Here is a 19,205-nt window from a genome sequence, read left to right as displayed (position 1 = left end):
TGTCTTTAACATTTATCTTTGATTATCGATGTATAAATTTATGTTGGCAAAGAATAGGACTAATCGTCACTAACCTCGGTAAAAATTAAAATTTTGTTGTAAAATAAGAAAAAGTATCAAATCTCTTCGTCGACATTAAGAAAAATTTTAACATATTAAAAATTACATTCAAAAATATAAATTCTGAGAAATTCTCATATTATATACATTAAATATTTAATATTAGTATCTTCGTTATAGTATAAAGTCTAAAATTAGTGCATTTCTTTCAGTAAACAGTCCCAAATATATTCTTTATATTCAAAATTAGGATATCCATCACCGACCGGATATAGACCGAAACTAGCATACGTTCTACCGTACATCATTAATTTTTCCCTAAATAGCAATAAAATTAGCATAACGTTTACACTAAATGGTCCCTAAAGAAAAATCTATAACTTCTACTTAAAAAAAATCAATAGAGGTATAAAAATTGTGTAGTCAGTAACTAAAATCCTTCCAGTGTTCTGTTTGATTATCACGTGTATATTTTTATCATTTAACTTTTGGCATTCGGTTAAAAATATAATTGAAAATTATAATTTTTGATAAGTTTTTTCGTTCGAATGTCTTCGGGATTCCGGACACATCAATTAACTTTTATTATTGTTAATGGTCACTTACCTTCGAGTTCAAGTTCAAGGTCAACATACCACTCAATCGTATAAAATGACAACGAAGAAAATGTACTTGGAAAAAAAAGACGGGATCGATAAGATTTTTAAATCTTTTGACTAAATTAATGTCAAATTTTTTTCTTTATTTCACAAAAATCGCTCGATTTGTTTGCGCTTCGAATAGGACATACTTTGAAATGTCTGATTAAAATCTTCCACTCGACAGATCTTTATGATTTTTAAATATATTCGTGTCGTGTTCATAGGACTGAACTTCAATAATTTATAGTTACGACGGCATAAAATTTATTTTCATTTTTTCAAAATTTATATTCGGTCTTCGGTTGCGCTGTTTCTAACCGGTTAAAGGTGCTTCGTTGAATATTATAGTGCCTGTGACATTCCGCGCAAAGCGTGACACGAACTTAAAATGTAAATATATTCGACGTGTCCTCACCTAACTATATAATTACGCTATAAACCGTTCGTGCGGATAAAACTTCATAACGTTCGAAAAATTACTAATTCAATAAACCTGTAAGCGAAAATTAAACCGTAGTTTTGTAAGGCATTGGAGAGAAAAGGCAACAGAATTTTGAATAAAATTTAATTGTATTATTGTGCATTTAAACATTTATTGATTATTACGATGAGAGAAGAGAACGAAACAATGGCTGGAATGAAGAACGAAGATTGTAAACTGCATGCCGTGCAACTTCGAAGATTGCATAAAAAATGCGTCGGACCGGCGATTCGAAGATTGCTTACGTTTGATGTATAAGTGTAAGTTTATATATTCAATATTACCAACTTCTAATGTAATCCCCAGAAATTTGCAGAGAATTTTAATGTCAATTCTTGCATAATTCATTTTCTTTTATTTATTTTTATTTGCAAGGATCTATACTAGAATTCGCCGAATTTCTTGCATACAGAAATAAACAAGAATTTATTGCCTACATTTATTTTTATTTGCAAGAATACTTTGCGGGAGAAATTGCCGAACTTCTATTAAACAGTAATAAACATAAAATTTTCTTTTCTCTTATTTAGTTTTATTTCAAAGAATAATTTTTGTAACAATTACATTAGAATTTGCAGAAATTCGTGCAACAAACGTAAGAAATTCATTTCTCGTATTTACTTTTGTTTTATTTTCGAGAGTAATTCTGCAAAACCTTTAAATTAGAATTTCTCGGGCTTCTTGCAAATAGAAATATGAAGGACTTGCTTGTTTACATTTATTTCTATTTGCAAGAATAATTTTATAAGACTTTATATTTAAATTTTCTTGCAAATAGAAATACACGAAAATTGATTTTCTCGTGTTTATTTCTATTTGCAAGAAGTTCATTGGCAGAGATTTGACTGCACAATAAACATAAAATTTCTCAATTTCTTATTCTTTAAGGAAACTTTAAAAAAATCGCTTCCTGTTTAATCTACACGGGACACTAAAGAAGCCATAAAACAATAGTATTTTGCCTTTTACGTCGATTTAAATCCTGCTGATAGTATTTTCAAATCATTATTCATTTCAAAACGAAGGTTTTATCTTTCATTCGAATACTCGCTTCTTAAAATATTTGCCATAAAAGTTTTTTTATCATTATAGCAACATACCAAAATAAATATATTCATAGAAAAATTAGAAAAATACGGGAAACACGCGAGAGAATTTGCATCGAGAATGATTTTGAGAAACTCGTTGCATTCTGTAAGCTCTTTATTATACGAGTAAAAATGTATTATACATTTCTGCGTGCGTGTAAGGAAATTTTTATCGAATTTTGATTTAAGAATGACTTATTGTATTGATATAAAAGATTCATCAATAAGTAATGACCATTCTGCTTGTTCGGTTGACGAAATTATTCATTAAAAGAGAAGATAAACGAAGCGACTCGTCATTAACAAATTTGACTTTTATTTTTGTAAAAAAATAAAAGTCATTATTTTTCTTAAAATGAATAAAACTTTTATATCGCAGGAAACAATATTTGTTACGTAATGCGTATCTGCCAGGACCTGTCAGAAGAAATATGGGCCGTTGGAGTGGTGTTTCTTGAGGAAAAGGATCGGCCTCTTAATACACTCCTTTATATACACTTTTTTGTTGATGCAGAGGCCAGAGATGCTACGAATACTCGAGATCTTTCTTTTGGACTAATCGCCAGCCAAACCAACACTTTCTGAGGAAATATTGTCTGGCGTTTAAATTTTACATGTGGATCATATATGGACACTGCATTGGTCAAAAAATGATTTCCAAGATTTTTACAGTTTTGAACTCGGGGACCTCGAAACGTCGAGAAATGCAAAAAATTCGGGTTTTTTTCTGTATGTATGGATATGTATGGAATCACGATTTTGTTCACTCTCTTTGAAGCTTAACACCCGTACGTTTTGTCAAAAATTTCTGAAATTTTAGAGGGGTTTGTGTATAAGAAGATCGATGCTATTAAATTTTGATGGTTAAAGATCGAGGGATGAGGTGCTACAGGGGAGTCGAGTGTCGTATCTCCAGTAGAGTCAAACTTAATGACGATTTAACTCGTTATTGGCATTTACAATTTTTTTTATAAAACCCATCCCTACCCTCGAAATTAAGCTTTTTTCCATTTTGTAACAGTTAAAAATATAAAAAGTTTTTAATAATAAAATACCATAACATATGGCGCCGCACGCAGTTTTAATTGTTGCCGAGAAAGTTAAGCAACTCGTTGCCGGATTATTATTATTTATTTTATTTATTTATTTGTATATTTTGGGACTGACTTTCGCTTCCGAAGGAAGACATCTCGCTCGACTAGAATGTTTTTAACATACCGATGACATATTTTGAACTTTTTTCCAAGTTTTCTTAGTGGTACCAGAATCGTTCTTTTGCGGTCGTTCAACTTTCTCTCGACGTCTCTTTTGCTATCTGCCATTTTTAATTGTCTTTCGCCCATTCCTTAGATATCTAGCAACAGTCTTACCACTTTAGCCTTTCTACGATGCTGTGAACTCTCCTTGCCATTTCCATATCTAGAAAATTGTGAAGCATCTCTCCTTTTCCTCGTGTTAGTAAAATTTGCCAACTACAGTTTTTTTCTCTTCATTAAGCTGCTCCATTTTGTTTACGTTTGGAATGTTGTTGCCACGACAACGTAAATTTCGGTTCTATGCAGTATGAGTAGCAATCCACGCTAGCGAGTTCTCATATTTATTATTTCAAAAATAATGTGCAGACTTTTAGTTTACATATCTATATAATAAAATATAATACCCATATAAAAAATTTGAGTTGAACTTACCCTATTAAAAGACATATTTTAATTTTAAGGAATTTTCAGAAAAAAGTAAGACGATAATTAGAAGAGATTCATCGAAGAATACTCTAAGATCTTAAACGTGGGATTTTTTAATCTAATTTTTTAATTTAATCGAATTAATCTAATACTAATTTTCTTAGTAACCCGTGGTAAGTGGCGGATCCGGAAAGCCCCAAAGGGAAGCTAACTCAAAATTTTAAATATTTGAATAATTAATAAAGAACTTTTGTTAACGTGTGTAAGACAACTGTACAGCCGTAATAAACCACTTGTTTATTTTATTTTATTTTGTGTGCCAATGTGAAGGACAAGCGCCTGTAATCTCCTCGGATCCGCTCTTGCTTCTGGTATAAACATAGGATAAACAATATCTTATGCTTATATCAGAAATTACAAAGAACACTTAGGTTATACTTTGTTTTAATTAAAGTTTAAGGCTCTCAATTTTATGATCGGAAATGTGAAAAAAGTAGGTCTTAAATCCAAAACAACAAAATATCTATGGAAAGAAATAACATAAATTACATAAATTTAAGCTACACGCTAAAAGGTTATTATACTCATTTTGATAGTTTGCAATTTTAATTAAACCTATTTTAATCTTCAAGTAATGTCTGTAGAAGGTAGTCATAAAATTTCATTCGATATCATTACAGTGGAGCTTGCGTGAACGCGACTTCCTTCATTGACACTTTCAAAAATCGATAAATTGGCAGAGGATGACCCATATCTTGAAGTGTGTAGAAAATTCTACTGGCTAATTTCAATGCTTCGAAGAGCTTCGTGCATGTACTGTACAGTACAAGTTACACGATAACTCGATGTTGGTGTACGTGCACAAAGATTTAAATATTTCCGAGTGGCATATACTTATAGATTGAGGACATTTAGAAGTCGTTAAAATTATACAGTTTTTACTACGAAATAAAGTATTACTTGAATACGTATACCGTTTCCGAAGAATTTAACTTTTAAAGTTATAAAAATAATTTATAGATTTTCTCTGTACTTGGCAAGCGATTTCTTGTTCTTCGAGGCACAAACTAGACAAACAACATAGATTTTGGTGGTATGGTAAAGCTAAATTTAGCAGTTATATTATCAATATTTTATACAGAAACTAATCCAGTCATTCTTATAGCAAGTACTTTGTGACTAGTTGACAACCGGATGCTGATTTTATTGCCTCGTTCTAGCAATAACAGAAGAGGAATATCACTTACTTGTCATGGTCTTGACCACAATGACACTTAAGCAAGTAACTTTACTAAAAATGCAGCCAATCTGTCTTTCCATTTACTATTTACGAGTTGCAAAATCGATATTTCAACATTTTCATTTTTCGTAATTAAATGTGTAAAAATCGATTTTACATGTGAATATTTCGAACGAGAATATTTACCGGTTTCCGTCATCAATTTGCATCGATTATTTCTACTACTATAAATATTAACTCGCTAGTTCTTGGCAATTTCATTTATTGCTCTGATTGCGTGTTTGACAGACACGAATTGGACATTTTGCTTTCCACGCATCGTAAGTAACTCGACGATTCAAAAACCAACTTTTCTTCTGTCTTTTGTTTCTATATAAAGACATAATTATTAAATAAAGTTTGTAATTAAAAATTATTATAAACATAAGTAGTTCACCGCTGAATTTCTTAGACGAACAACAGAAATCTCTTAGGATGATTGATCGCAGAAGTAAATATAGGCGGAGATAGTCTTATTTTTGAAATTTTCAACAAATTATTTTTAAGACATAATTATAATTAGCCAATCTTTTCAACGAAGCATTAAAGAAGCATCTAAACTTTTTCAAAAATTACAGGACCACGTATATTTACAGTTAAACTCCAATTATCCGGATTTTCCTCCGACTTTGTTAAGAAAGCAAATAGGCATGTGTGTATACGTACTGTGTAAGCATGAAAACTAATTTTTTTCTGAGTGTGGAAAATAAATTATATTCATTTGTGTCACATGAAAGATATATTACGTACTGTACGTGTATAAATTAAATGCGACGTTGAAGATCTAGTTATTATATATATATATTATTCTTTATTCTTCAGTGCTATAACACGAAGAACAATTTTTTTAGTAACATTGTGAAGCTTAAACATCCAATGACGTTTAAACTCTAAATGCTAAGAGAAATATGCAAGCACACAATTAAACGTTAAAGCTTTAAAAAAATGTAGGGCAAGACCATATACGAGCATAATTTACTTTTTATATAACTTATATAACATCCGCTATTACTTGCAAAATATTTTAGAATTTACGTATAAGAAACAGTTTTAAAGAGAAGACGACAAAATAATTCCTAACGGAAAGATAAAAATAATTACTAGGAAGTGATAATGAGAGCGAGTACTTTGATATATTCTGCCATAAAGAGCCGATATAAAAATAAATGTCTAAAAGTTAAAAGTAGTTATTAAAGTCTTTACACGCAACTACAAACGAATACGAGATGAAAAATTCGTGGTAAATGACAAAACAGGAAGCAACTAATGAAGTATTCTATATAAGTTTTTGTGATTTTTATCGATTAGTTCTCATTTCAGGTCAGAATTAACTGGTATAATACAAATAAATTTTCAAACTGCAAGAATAATTTAATCTTTTAATTAAATGTTTTAACAAACATTTTTAATTCGTCAAAAATTAAAATTTGTATAGCCTACAGTCAACCTCGAAATAGCGCGATCGTAAATGTATCCTTGCAGAAAAGAAACTTGCTCGTAAACAGATTTACACCATTCGTATTAAAGAGACAATTTTTCAATATTTGTCAATTACTAAATGCACGATTTTGCATTATAAACGACATTGTTATTACTAAATCACGTGATTTTCAAACTCCCAAAGTAGCTTAAAACTTGTACGCAAACTTAACCTTACAATCAAATTTCCACTTAGCGTCTTCCTTTCTTTGTTTCTAAAATTGGCCCTAAATCGAGTATTGCGCTAAACTGAGGTATCTGAAACAATACGAATTATATGTAGTAACAATATATACACACAAGTTGCGGGTTGTGTTACGAGTTTCAAGTCACGTGATTCGGTGATAGCACTCCCGTTTGCAACGCAGAATTATAAATTTGATAATTCGCAGGCACAATGCGTAAAGATCCTTTATTAAATGCGGCACCGTACAGTTGGAGGAAAATTCGCTTTCGAGTATTCGTTGGTACTTTCCGAAGATGACGCTATATCCGGGTTTGACTGTGGTTTCAGAGTATAACTCTCGTTTTAGAATCAATTTTAGAAGCAAACAAATGATAACACAAAGTCGAGGTTTAATTGTATATCAAATTTTAGGTGTTGAAAAAATATATTAATTACATCATACAAGTTTAATTTTTTGCAAATTTATTTATTTTAATAAATTTAATTATTTATTTACCTGTAAAATGAAATTACCTAAATAAAGTAAATATAGTGAGAAAGTATTGTTTATCTTCTCGTTTTTTTTCATAAGAGGTTCTTGTTATTATATTTTTATCATTTTATAAATTCATTAATATTTTATTTAAGGAAGTATATCGAGAAAACATTTTAATTTAAGCTTGTTTCGAAAGATGTTTTCACTCGTCTTCATTGATTAAATTATGACTGGCAAAAAATTAAAGGGGGAAAAACCCACTTTATGTCATAATAATTCACTAATGATGTTTCCTCAAAAGAGTGTTTTTCCTTCTAGTGCATGTACTAAATAAATTTACTTTAGCTTTATTTAGAAACGAAAACATAAATTTATATTTTTCATTATAACTAAATATTATCTAACCCTCCAAATGTTGAAAAATCAACATAAATTTTGTATAGCTTAACAAGGAGTAAGTAAAGTATAAATATATTTTATCTTTGAAATGTTTATTTAATTCTTATTTTAAATGAAGAAAAAAATGTTAAATGAAACTTTTTCGTAAAAGTTAATATAAAATGCATTAGCTAAAAGCATAAATCGTGTTTATTGCAAAAGTACTTAGGATAGAATCACTAAGGAATTAACAATTAATCGTAGGATGTGCCGTCCAACAAACTACAGCACCAAAAATACAAATAGAAATGCATTGATTCAATTGTCTATCTATTTCAAAAATGAAAGAGGGAAAAACAGATTTAGTTTTAGAAACTGGGTAAAGAAGTAGATAAGAGTTCCAGATAGATCGAGGAAAAAATCTCTCTATTTAAATCTCTACCGTGGTAATAGTTCTTAAGTCCAGATAGAATGCATTTTCACCCCTCTATCTTGACTTCATAACGCATTAAATCTATTTTGGTTCGGACCACAGACAGAGAGAGACTTCAAAATTTAATCTTTTCTTCGGGAAAAAGTTTCTAAAGCTAAATATTTGATCAACATAGAGTTCTTTTTAATCCCGCTAACTAGACCTCGCCCCTGATAGTAGCTACGAAGTTTACATAGAGTTTTTCACCCCGTTATCTGTATTTTTTAGTCTAGTAACTTATTAGAGCTATTTTGGCTCCGGTCCCAGACATAGAGGGGTTCCCAAGATTGAGTCTTTTGTGCAGAAAACATGATTCGAAAGTGATAAAGATAAATGATGAAAAAATCTGTTTTAGCTTGTTTTGTTGAATTTATTCGTATATATTTTTTATACCTTTCGATAAGAGTTGACCCCATCTCATCTCTCCAAGATCTTAATAATAATATATTTTAAGCTAAAAGAAATATTGGAATCTATAAAAATTGAAGCAAAATATTTCAAAAAAAAATTAAATCTTAATTATTGAAAATAAATAATTATATTTTCTAAATTTATATGTAAAAAATAAACCTAAACCTTTTTAATTTTATTAAATATTAGATTTTCTTCTAATTAAAAATATAACAACAGTTCATAAAGTTTTTCTGAATGTAAAAATTTCTAAATTCAAAAATACATAATTTTAAGATATTCGCTTTTTAAATTAATATAACAATGCATTTTAAAGTTCTGCAATTAATTGAGTGATATTACTTATTTGTGTGCGCTGTTTCTTTAATTTTATAAAAATGAAACTCTATAAAGTTTATATTAAGTATTTCTTTTTATGTCAAAAATATCATAAAGTACAGAAGCTAACAACAAAGATCAATTCTTTCACTTGTTTTTTTTAAATAAAAAAGCATTTTTATTATTTTTTCGAAAAAGATACTTTAAAGAAATTTAACTTGGTCAAAATTATAAAGATTTCCAGATTTTTAATGAGCAATTTTTCTGGTTTTTATTCTTTCTTTAAAGAAAGAATAAAAACCGGAGTAAAATGGCTAATTAAACTACAAAAGCAATAAGATAAAAGAATCTAACAAAATGGTTAAAACAGAAAGTTTATCATTTTGTTTCATAATAAATAATGATTTAAGTTATCAGGAAACGTATTTCCTTTATTTACTAAGTCAACTTTTATTGCTTACTGTTTAAATTTTCAACGCCAAATTCCAAATTCTTTTTATTTTTAGAAACGTCAATAAATATTTATTTGTCTTATGTACTGTACACACACACACACACACACACACATATATATATATATATATATATATATATATATAAACATACTTTTTCTAAAGGAGCTAACTAAAGTTCAATCAGTAAAATTTAATATACCAACATCCTATAAAACTTTCCATTAAAAGAAATTCTTCATAAATCCTATCTCGTATGATTTTCATTTCAGCGTTTTTTAACTATTATTAATGCTTTTTTCCTCCTATTATGTACAAAACGACGAAGATGTCGCTGTATACTCACTTTATATAGCGTGTAATATAGGTGCAGAATTACTTTATGATCACTCTATATACACATATTTGAACAAAAATAAATTTCAATTTTAAGTTATAGACTATCTATTTTTTATAGTATTGACCGTGTTAATTTAAACTATTATACGTAGAATAATCAAAAAGTCACTAATTAAACCATACAATATAGGTACAGTACTGTAGCCTATGTAACGACTTTTTGACGATCAAAAAGTCATTACATAGGCTATGTGTTCAATATTTAATATCGAACATATTTTGTCATAAAATAAACGATTAAAATTAAAATTTGGGACTGTAATATCTATAAAAATTAATTAAAAGTAAAATTTAAAACATTCGTTTATTCGCATCAATAATTTAAAAAGTGTTTTGCTGCAGATAAATTTAATTGACAACAAAATAAATTTAGATGATTTTATATATCGTTGTTTTAGTTAATAAATTTAAAAGTTTTGCACAAAATAAATAAATTATGTCAAAAAGTAAATTTTTTTCTCTAAAATGTATTATGCAGGATGTATCCAACAACTTCAAAATTCTTTAAAAATTAATAAGAATAAAAAAGAATCACGAAAAATTTCTAAAATTTCCTTAAAGTACTGAAATCCGATTAAAATAAAAAAAAATCAATAAAAAATATCTATAAAAATCGAAGAAATTCCTTAAAATTCCCTATATTTGCAAGGAAAAGACATTAAAATAAATATATTACGTGTTTTATAGTTACAATGTAATATAATGTTATTAATTATTGTATTTTGTAATACTTTGCATATATATTTTATGTTTAAAGTAAATATAAGTTATAAAGCTAATAGTAAATAACTACGCATAATAAAACATCTTGTTATCTATTTACAAGGTGAACAACTTATATTTAACTCGAATGAAATCTTGATAATTTTTTATGCTCATTCTAAGTAATAATCGTGTCGTAGAGATAAAAATCTTATTTGGCGAGTAATCGACTTTAAAAATAAGTCCTCTATACAAATTCCTCTGGAAAGTTTAGTAAATTTATAAGATATAAGCGTGATTACCTTAGTTATTGCTTGTAATCCAGCTTGTAACCCAGACTGTGCACTGACACAGAGGCCATAGTAAATATTACGTTCGCTACTATAGTAGTAGTACGAGTGTATGTAGTACTTTATGAAAACGTTGGTTTTTACTTAGGCAGGAACAGAAAAAATACAACGTATTATAAACCCATTAGGCTGTATTGATGTAGAAATTTTCATTGATGCTAGAGTTACTATTTGTGATTGACCTTGTCATTCACAAGTACATTCTCCTTTCGTAGATACATTTGCGCATGCTTCGCTCCAAGCCAGACAACAGTTAGATATTTGCCCTCCTCAGACAGACCAGTCATCATCATGGGAACAAGTCTATCCAAAGGTTCCTATGGTTCCTCTAAGAAAGGTCAAGATGGTATTTCACCGTTGGATGATCCACCCATACCGGCAGCACCCGATCCTCGTCTCCCTCTCACCGCCAGGCAAAGGTTTAGCATTTCCAAATCGTGGAAAGGAATATCCAGAGCAATGGAATCTACCGGAATCAATATGTTTATTAAGTAAGTTGTGCATTATTTCCTCCAGCGGCATTCTAATTAATTAATATTTAAACCTTTCGTTCCGTGTCTTTTTATTATTTATTTGTTTGACTTATTTTCATTTAATATTAAGATGGTAAACAAATTCTGTTTAAAATTCTAGCAATTCGATGTAAAAGATTGCGTATTCTTCCTTTAATTCTGCAATTTTTAGCTTAAATATTTATTAAATTATAGGTATATTTTAATCTACGCTTGTGAGCATATTTTGTATGCTAATTTAACATAATTCGTTAATAGAACGAATATAAATTTATCTCCAATAATAACAAAGGCCTTTCTGTAATATTTATTTAAAGTAGATGCAAATTTAAACCTATATTAAACTCATTATATGCTAAATAACTAGAGTAAATGTGGGGACATGAATTTCCTTACAAAGCACTTCCAGTTTATGTAATTTGTTAACCGAGCACGTAAATATAGAAATCGCCAATTCTTCATTGAGCAATTTGCGTCCACAAATAGAATACTGGTTTTTAATTCGAAAAAAACCAAGTGGAATTTGCTGAAATAATTTTATTTTTTCACAGTTTTGGTTCGTTTTAACGTCTATTCTACACAACACTTTAATGATTTCCATTTTCATATATCAAATTTTAATATTATTGTTCAATGAAAATCAATTCTTCAGAAGCAAAGCCTATTCAATCGATAAATGAGTCACCTGTCTTACTGATACAACAAAAATGACAGGAAGAATCAATGCCCTACATCTACAGACTTACTTAAATTTCATGACAAATTTCTTTTTTATTCTATAACCAAATTATGGCGTGACGTCATTTTTCAAATAAGTAAGTAAAATATATTTAATCCGGAGTTTCCTATAACGTGACTTGTTTTTAAGACTTTAAATGTTATAAATTGTAAAAATTATTTTTAATTTTTGGTTCTTTTATCGTTTAATGGTCTAATTATTCGATTAAAAGATAAAATTTCGCTTATTGGATAATTTAAAATAAAAATATCGTTCATTGGTTTATTTAAAAACAAAATTGACTCTTATTGGTGTATTTTAAAAATAGGAATATCGTTTAATGGTGATTTTAAATTGAAAATATATCTAATTGGTCAATTTATTTTAGAACAATTTAATACTTGCCGGCGTAATTTAAGATAAATATTTACGAACTATACCGTAATTGGTCGAGTACGATTTCAATTTTATTTATCGTGTTAATTATAACAAATTATATTTATAGAAGTTTACTCTGTTAGTAATTTTACATTTCCGCTAAATTCCAATTTAACCTAAGATTAATTACATTAATAGTCTAGTTTTTAAAACACATCGAATTTTCGATATTTAATTGACTTATTTATTTAAATTTTTTTAGATTATTCGAAGATAACGAAGACATTCTACATCTTTTTAAAAAATTTCAATACTTGAAAACACACGAACAACAAAGAGACAGTATGGAGTTAGCCCAACACGCTTCTGTTGTTATGTCAACTTTAGATGAAGGAATAAGATCTTTAGACAATATGGATTACTTCTTAGATTACTTACATTCTGTCGGAAAGCTTCATCGAAAAATTCAAGGCTTTAACAGAGATTTATTTTGGGTACTTATTTCTTATTTTTATGATCATAAGGATGTTATATAATATAATTATTTATAATTAGCGTTTAGATTTATTACAGTCATTTGTATTATATAAGAATGAAAGAATATCTGGATGGATTCTATATAAAAATATTACGTAAATCATTTTATTAAATATAATGATAATTTAACAATGCAATAATAAGAAGTAAATCTGCGTAAATGTTCAGAATATCGACACTCTAAGATTTATTCATTTTTATAGAAGATAAAGCGATTTCTTATTCATTTAATACTTTTTCTTGTAATAATAATAATATTCTTATTTATAATTTTATTGTTTCAATATATATCAATATTTTTCGCTATCGATTACTAGAAAAATGAAAAAACTCCCTTTTTAAACTGCAAAGAACCTTCTTCCTGTTCTCTTCTTATCTCTACTTTTTTAAAGTCTTAGAGTTATTTTCTGTTGAGAGCTCAGTCCAGTCGCATATATTATTCTTTCGTTTTTAGTTTTATTTTAATACATTTATATTTATTTGCTCTTAAAGTGTGTAAATAAATATAATTTCGTGTAAATTTCGTACCCTATACTTCAAAACATTCTAAATAAAAATAATATATATAATATGTTTGTTTTCTCATTATCGATTACAGAATTGCTTGAAAAACTTTTTGTTGTTCTTTTAAGATTCTAATACTGATTCATTGCTATCTCTGCAAAAAGCTTTCTTCCTGTTCTTTTTTCTGTTTTCTAAAGACCCGGAGTTATTTTCTGTCGAGATCTCAATCTACCTGTCTAGTTTATTCTTCATTCTTTAGCTGGTTTTCGTCTTTATTTAGCTACTGCTAACGTAAAAATAAATACAATTTTGCACAAATTTCGTACTGCATGACTAAAAACTAACACATTATATCATTATCCAACATCAATTTTATTTCTAACATCAGGCGACTTCAAAAATCGATAAAATTCTCATGTCCGAGCATTTTTTCCAACGTCTTACACGAGTTTTTTTTCATCGACGTGACGTGTTAAAATATCCAATCTTCTAGCTAAATTAAGACAGTTCGAATAATTTCTCCGCAAATATAAATCAATTAAAAATGAGTTAAATACGGACATATTATATGCAATTTTCAATTAGAATATAAAATTAAATATGAGATATTCTTAGTTTAATTTATTACTTTAGTCGAGAGGGATGCATTTATTAATAATATATAAATCGGCAATAAATCATAAAAATTTATGTAAAAATTATTCAGTTTTATTAAAGAATAAATTTATTTCTACAGTATTAATTATTTTATTGGAAAATTGCCTACGATAAATATTAAATTAGCTGTTTTTTCTTATTTTTATATTAGTTTTTAAAATATATATTCATTTTTTCTAAGATGGAAAATAAATGTTGAACTACTTAACATCATATTTTGCATAATAATAAAATATTTCTTAGCTGAGTAATGACGATGAGGGGGATAAAAATAAATCTTTTCTTTAAATAATATTAAGCATTTTATGACCCAATTAATATGCAATTCTTTAACATTTTCTAGCATTTTTTTATTCATTTATTTTCTAAAAATTACATTTTTTATGTTAAATTAACCTCATTTTTATCTAAATATTATTTATTTATTACTTAATCTAAGCATATTATTAATTTTTAACCCATTAAAATGCTATAAATTATTTTTCACTTTACTTTAAGTGACGCTTTTTACATTTTCTGGCTTAATAAACCTTGAATTTTTTTATTTAATAACTTTAATATATTTAGAACAGGAAATACTTAAAATAATGCTAAAATTTTATTAAATAATGATATAATATTCGTATATTAAGTGATGACTTATTTTCTTCCTTTAAAATCGTGTTTTATAGAACGTAATAAAATTTTTATGACGTGTCTTAGTATCTTTATTTTTTATTTTATTTTATTTTTTCTATTCGGATGATTTGCCACGTCCTAAATTGGAAATTTTGACACTAAAGTGGCTCTTAAACCTATTTTTATATCGATGTTTTTTCGAATTTCTCACAAAGTATCGATCAATAGATAATACAAATAATTTGTAATACACATTAAATACACATTGTAATTTTAAATACGCATTTAAATTAAGTTTAATAAATTAAAAATATTTTAATAAATAAATGCTTTTATGATAAGTAAATCGTAAGAAAATTATTTTTTGTCAGTTGAATTTCATTATAAAACGATAGTTAAAGTAACTAACGTTCACATTGACTCTAAATAAACCTAGTTACAGGAGTATAAAAATATAGCTTATACTCCTGTATTTATAATAAGATATATTTTTAAAAGAAGGATAGAGGATCAGAAAATAGTAAGAGTAAAATTTGGATATGGCTTATCAGAAATAAAGGAGGAAATTAAACTTCGGCGTAAGATAACTGGAAAAGTTAATGGATTTAAATAATTAGAATCGTGTTTACAGGAAGATGAAGATGTAGCAAATAGGATTAATGCAGGATATTAAACGTTGAGATAGGCTAGTAGATTTCTTAAAATTAGATAATAAAGAATTTTGTAGGACGATATTTAGGTTGTAACTATATTACCTGAAATTAAGAACGTTATTGGGGAGTAACGAAAGGACAAATTACGAAGATGCAAGTAACAGAAATGAAACTGCTAAGGTGGGCGAGTTGAGTAACATTGAAAGGTAGTCGGAAATAGTTTGATTAGAGTTAGTTTAAATGGCAAACTAAAGAAAAAAATACAATGAAAACTAAGAGGTGGTCAGACTATGTTGTGAGAAGAGATAAGACCGAGTTAGTAAGAAAAAATAAGGGATTTAGATGACACGGGTCAACGAAATCTTAAGAACTAGTTACTAGGATAGATAAATTAGAGTTAAGCATAGAGGGAGGATTAGCTAGTAGTAGGATAGATTAGAAGGCAAGAACAACAAAATCAAATCTACTCGGATGAGACAGGAAAATGAGAATGTTGTTGACATTTTCTATTGCTAAAATTGTTTTAGAAGTCTACATCATTATCATCATTCGTTTTTTATAAACTATGTAGGCTTGTTGCTCGCTCGTCCCTCTATCTTCCAGTCCTTCGCTCTTCGTCTTTCGACACAATTCCTCATTTCCTTTTTCTATCTGTCCTTCGGTCTTTTCCTTGTTTGTAATGTCATTCTGTTGTCAGTCTCATCTTGTCCATCCAAGTCTATAACTTTATGCATCCAACGATCAACGGTTTCTCAAATAGATCATAAAGTTCTTTGTTTTTTCTGCTTTTCTTGGTGTCAGAATCTCTCTCTCATAAAGTAGTCTATATACTTTGCCAACGGTCCAAGTTTTACCAATGTAAAGATCCATAAAATAATTTAGAACTTTTATGCAATTAAAACCCGCAAGTTTATAGTTTTAATGCAATTAATATTACTAAATTAGATTTAACAATTCAAATATTTCGAAGAGCTGGATATTGCGTTATAATTACGTTTAAGAGTTAGATTTAATTACTTGTAAAGTTAATATTTATCAAATTATTTATCTTTATAGAAGATCGAAAAACCATTCCTATCAGCCGTACAAGAAACATTAGGAGATAGATACACGGATAACATGGACTCGATTTATAAAGTCACTATTCGATTTATTTTAGAAACAGTAATCAAAGGCTACGACATGGCGGAAGAGGAGACAAACGGTACACCAAGTGAGGAAAACGACGTTTGACAACACGGTTAAAAAGAAGATGAGGAAATCCATCGAAAGCCTTGGAGATGCCGTCCCAGGTGACATTCTTTGTCCATTCGTCGCCATTTGATACAAATGTGTACGTGATACATGTTCGAAGTGACTGACATCGATATCTTGTATACAATGAACGTAATCAGTTGTTAGTTGTATCAATGACCATGTTCCAGACGAACGTTTCTTCTTGGATGTCGGTGGTGATTCTTAGTACCGAATGGACGGCCAAAATATATATAAATAAATATATATATTAAAAAAACTGCAAAAAACTTCGATGTAAAATTCAAATTCATTGTGCCATCTATTTCATCACGTTTAAGAAAATAAAGGAATTCCATATAGTGTCTCCATAGTCGAATTCTTTTAATTAAATTATTTTAAACTTCCAAACGACAGTTGAAAGTTTTTATGTAAGAAAAATCTACATTTGAAAAGACTAAAAAATATGATTTTTTTCTTTAAACGAATTGCATAGGTTTAAAGCAAAACATTAATAATAAAAAAAGACATATGCTAATGTGCAAGAGATAAGTGATGAATGAAATTCCTAAATGAATAAAATCAAATAATATGAATAATTTAACAGAGAAAATTTTATTACATTTACAACTTTAATAGAATTTAAGGAAATATAATAAATCAACTAGGAAATTCAATAAAATCTTAACGCTGATTTAAATATTAAATTAGAAATCTTTCTGTAAATAAATGTTTTATAGTTAATAAATAATGAAAAATACATCGAGCAGTTCTTCACTACCTCAATCGATACTTTCTGATTAGAAAATGTGAAGGATTCATGAATAATTAGAGAAATTATCCATTCAATTTAACCGTTCGGCATAATTATAATTATCGAAATAAATAAATGGTATTGATTCTAACATTTAGATGAAATAAGGCAATATAAATTTAAAAGGTTTAAAATGTATTTTAAGATTAGGAAAAAATTCGAAAAATGACCCGTTTGAAATATAACTGCTAATTATAAATATAATTATAATTATCAAAATAACTTGACAAATAAGTAAACACATTAGATTCTTGATGCATCAACAGTAACCATCCGATATAGCCTACCGAACTTTTATATAGAGAACAATTTTATTGGCCTTTACTATTCTTTTCAACTCTCGATATAGTGAATGATTTAACTCGGTCGTTATATCGAATCGAGTCTACTGTAATAATATAAATGTACATTTAAAAATAGCGCATTAATATTTTTTAAATAATAATAAATTATTTATGTTATTTATTCTACTTTTTGTATAAATTGAGATTTAAAATGTGGAATTTAACGACTAAAACAAATTTAAAGTTAGTCGATTATGATAAGAATATGGTCATTTAATCTTTTTTCTCCTCGTAATTATCATTAACGTGAAAATATTCTCTACGGAGAAAGGAAGAAAGAAAATAATCTCCAGAGGATATTTTAGTGCTATTTTCTGCCTCTCTAATGTAAGCATTAATAATCTTATGACGTTGTGTTTATTCTCGATATTCATATTATCGACTTGGAATGTTTTCAAGTACTGTACATTTTAAAACATTTAAGACGTTAAAAATATTTTTTTAACATTTAAATTCTTAAAAAGTTGGTAAGGATTTGAATAAAATTGATATAGGCCGAGTAATCTCTTTTTATACGAGAAGATAGACATTCCGTCACGTTATCTTTGATGATTTTCGATCAAAAGATATATTTATTCGGTTTTGAAGATAACACGGCCATTTGTGAAAGGAAATATTTTTCTAAGAAGCTCAGGAAACTTTCTATAAAGAAGGATATCCCTAGGGAAGAATGTCTTACATCAGAAATGCATTCAAGTGAGCGATGTTGTTTGAACATGTGACTTTTATTCTCCTTTGACAACCCTCGGCCGAGAAGAATTAAAAACTTATGACGCTTTCATCGGGGTTCTTAGTAAAGCAATACTGAAGTATTACTGTATAGACTTTAATTTATAATCTGAATTTAGCTCGGGGCATAAATAACAGAGTATTTCCAAACAAGCGTTTTAAAATCCCTTCTAAGCTACTTATCGAATGTTTCCTGAAATTCTTAACAAGGAATTATAAACAAAATTCGATATTCTAAATAAAATTTCAATAATATCTTTCGGCGGTATGAAAATGTTTGTTTTCATTTTCATTTTAAAAAGCTTTATTAAGTTAAAATTGATTTTTAATCTTTAATTTATCAGTAATTTAACTATTATAAAATTTTATAAAAGTATTAAAATTTTTATTTTAAAAATTTCTCTAATTTTTAGTCTTTTTTATTAAAATAATTTTATAAACCAAAATTAATATCAAATTAAATTTTATGTAATTTATCTATAAGTTTAGAGAAAACTAAATTCGTTTATAAAATGCACCGTGTTAAAAAAAAAAAAAAAAAAAAAAAAGAGAGAGAATGTAAAATTATTTTAAATGGCCAAAATTCTTTGGACAAAAGAAATAAATCAAGAAAGTTAGCACAAACAAACAATTTCATTGTCAACGAGAGCTCTT

General features: G+C 27.9%; 1 protein-coding gene across 2 annotated transcripts in view; it reads left to right on the top strand.

Annotated features, from left to right (window-relative positions):
* The window catches only part of LOC136981111 (neuroglobin-1-like), an 89,035-nt gene extending 72,004 nt beyond the window's left edge, over positions 1–17,031 (top strand). Inside the window, exons 1-4 of one of the 2 annotated variants that reach the window (XM_067277388.1) lie at positions 1,427–1,442; positions 11,070–11,345; positions 12,725–12,956; positions 16,488–17,031. In XM_067277388.1, the coding sequence (XP_067133489.1) occupies positions 11,146–11,345; positions 12,725–12,956; positions 16,488–16,664 (609 nt within the window). In that variant the 5' untranslated portion in view covers positions 1,427–1,442; positions 11,070–11,145 and the 3' untranslated portion in view covers positions 16,665–17,031. Of the gene's footprint in view, positions 1–1,426; positions 1,443–11,069; positions 11,346–12,724; positions 12,957–16,487 lie in introns of those variants that run through there. The other variant, XM_067277387.1, reaches the window with a different exon arrangement.
* The last annotated feature ends 2,174 nt before the right edge of the window (positions 17,032–19,205 follow it).

This window comes from Centruroides vittatus, unplaced genomic scaffold, assembly GCF_030686945.1.
Source record: "Centruroides vittatus isolate TY-2023 unplaced genomic scaffold, ASM3068694v2 contig_743, whole genome shotgun sequence".
NCBI lineage: Eukaryota > Metazoa > Arthropoda > Arachnida > Scorpiones > Buthidae > Centruroides > Centruroides vittatus.
The sequence above is the reverse complement of the archived record's forward strand: the minus strand, read 5'-3'. Positions and strand labels throughout refer to the sequence as shown.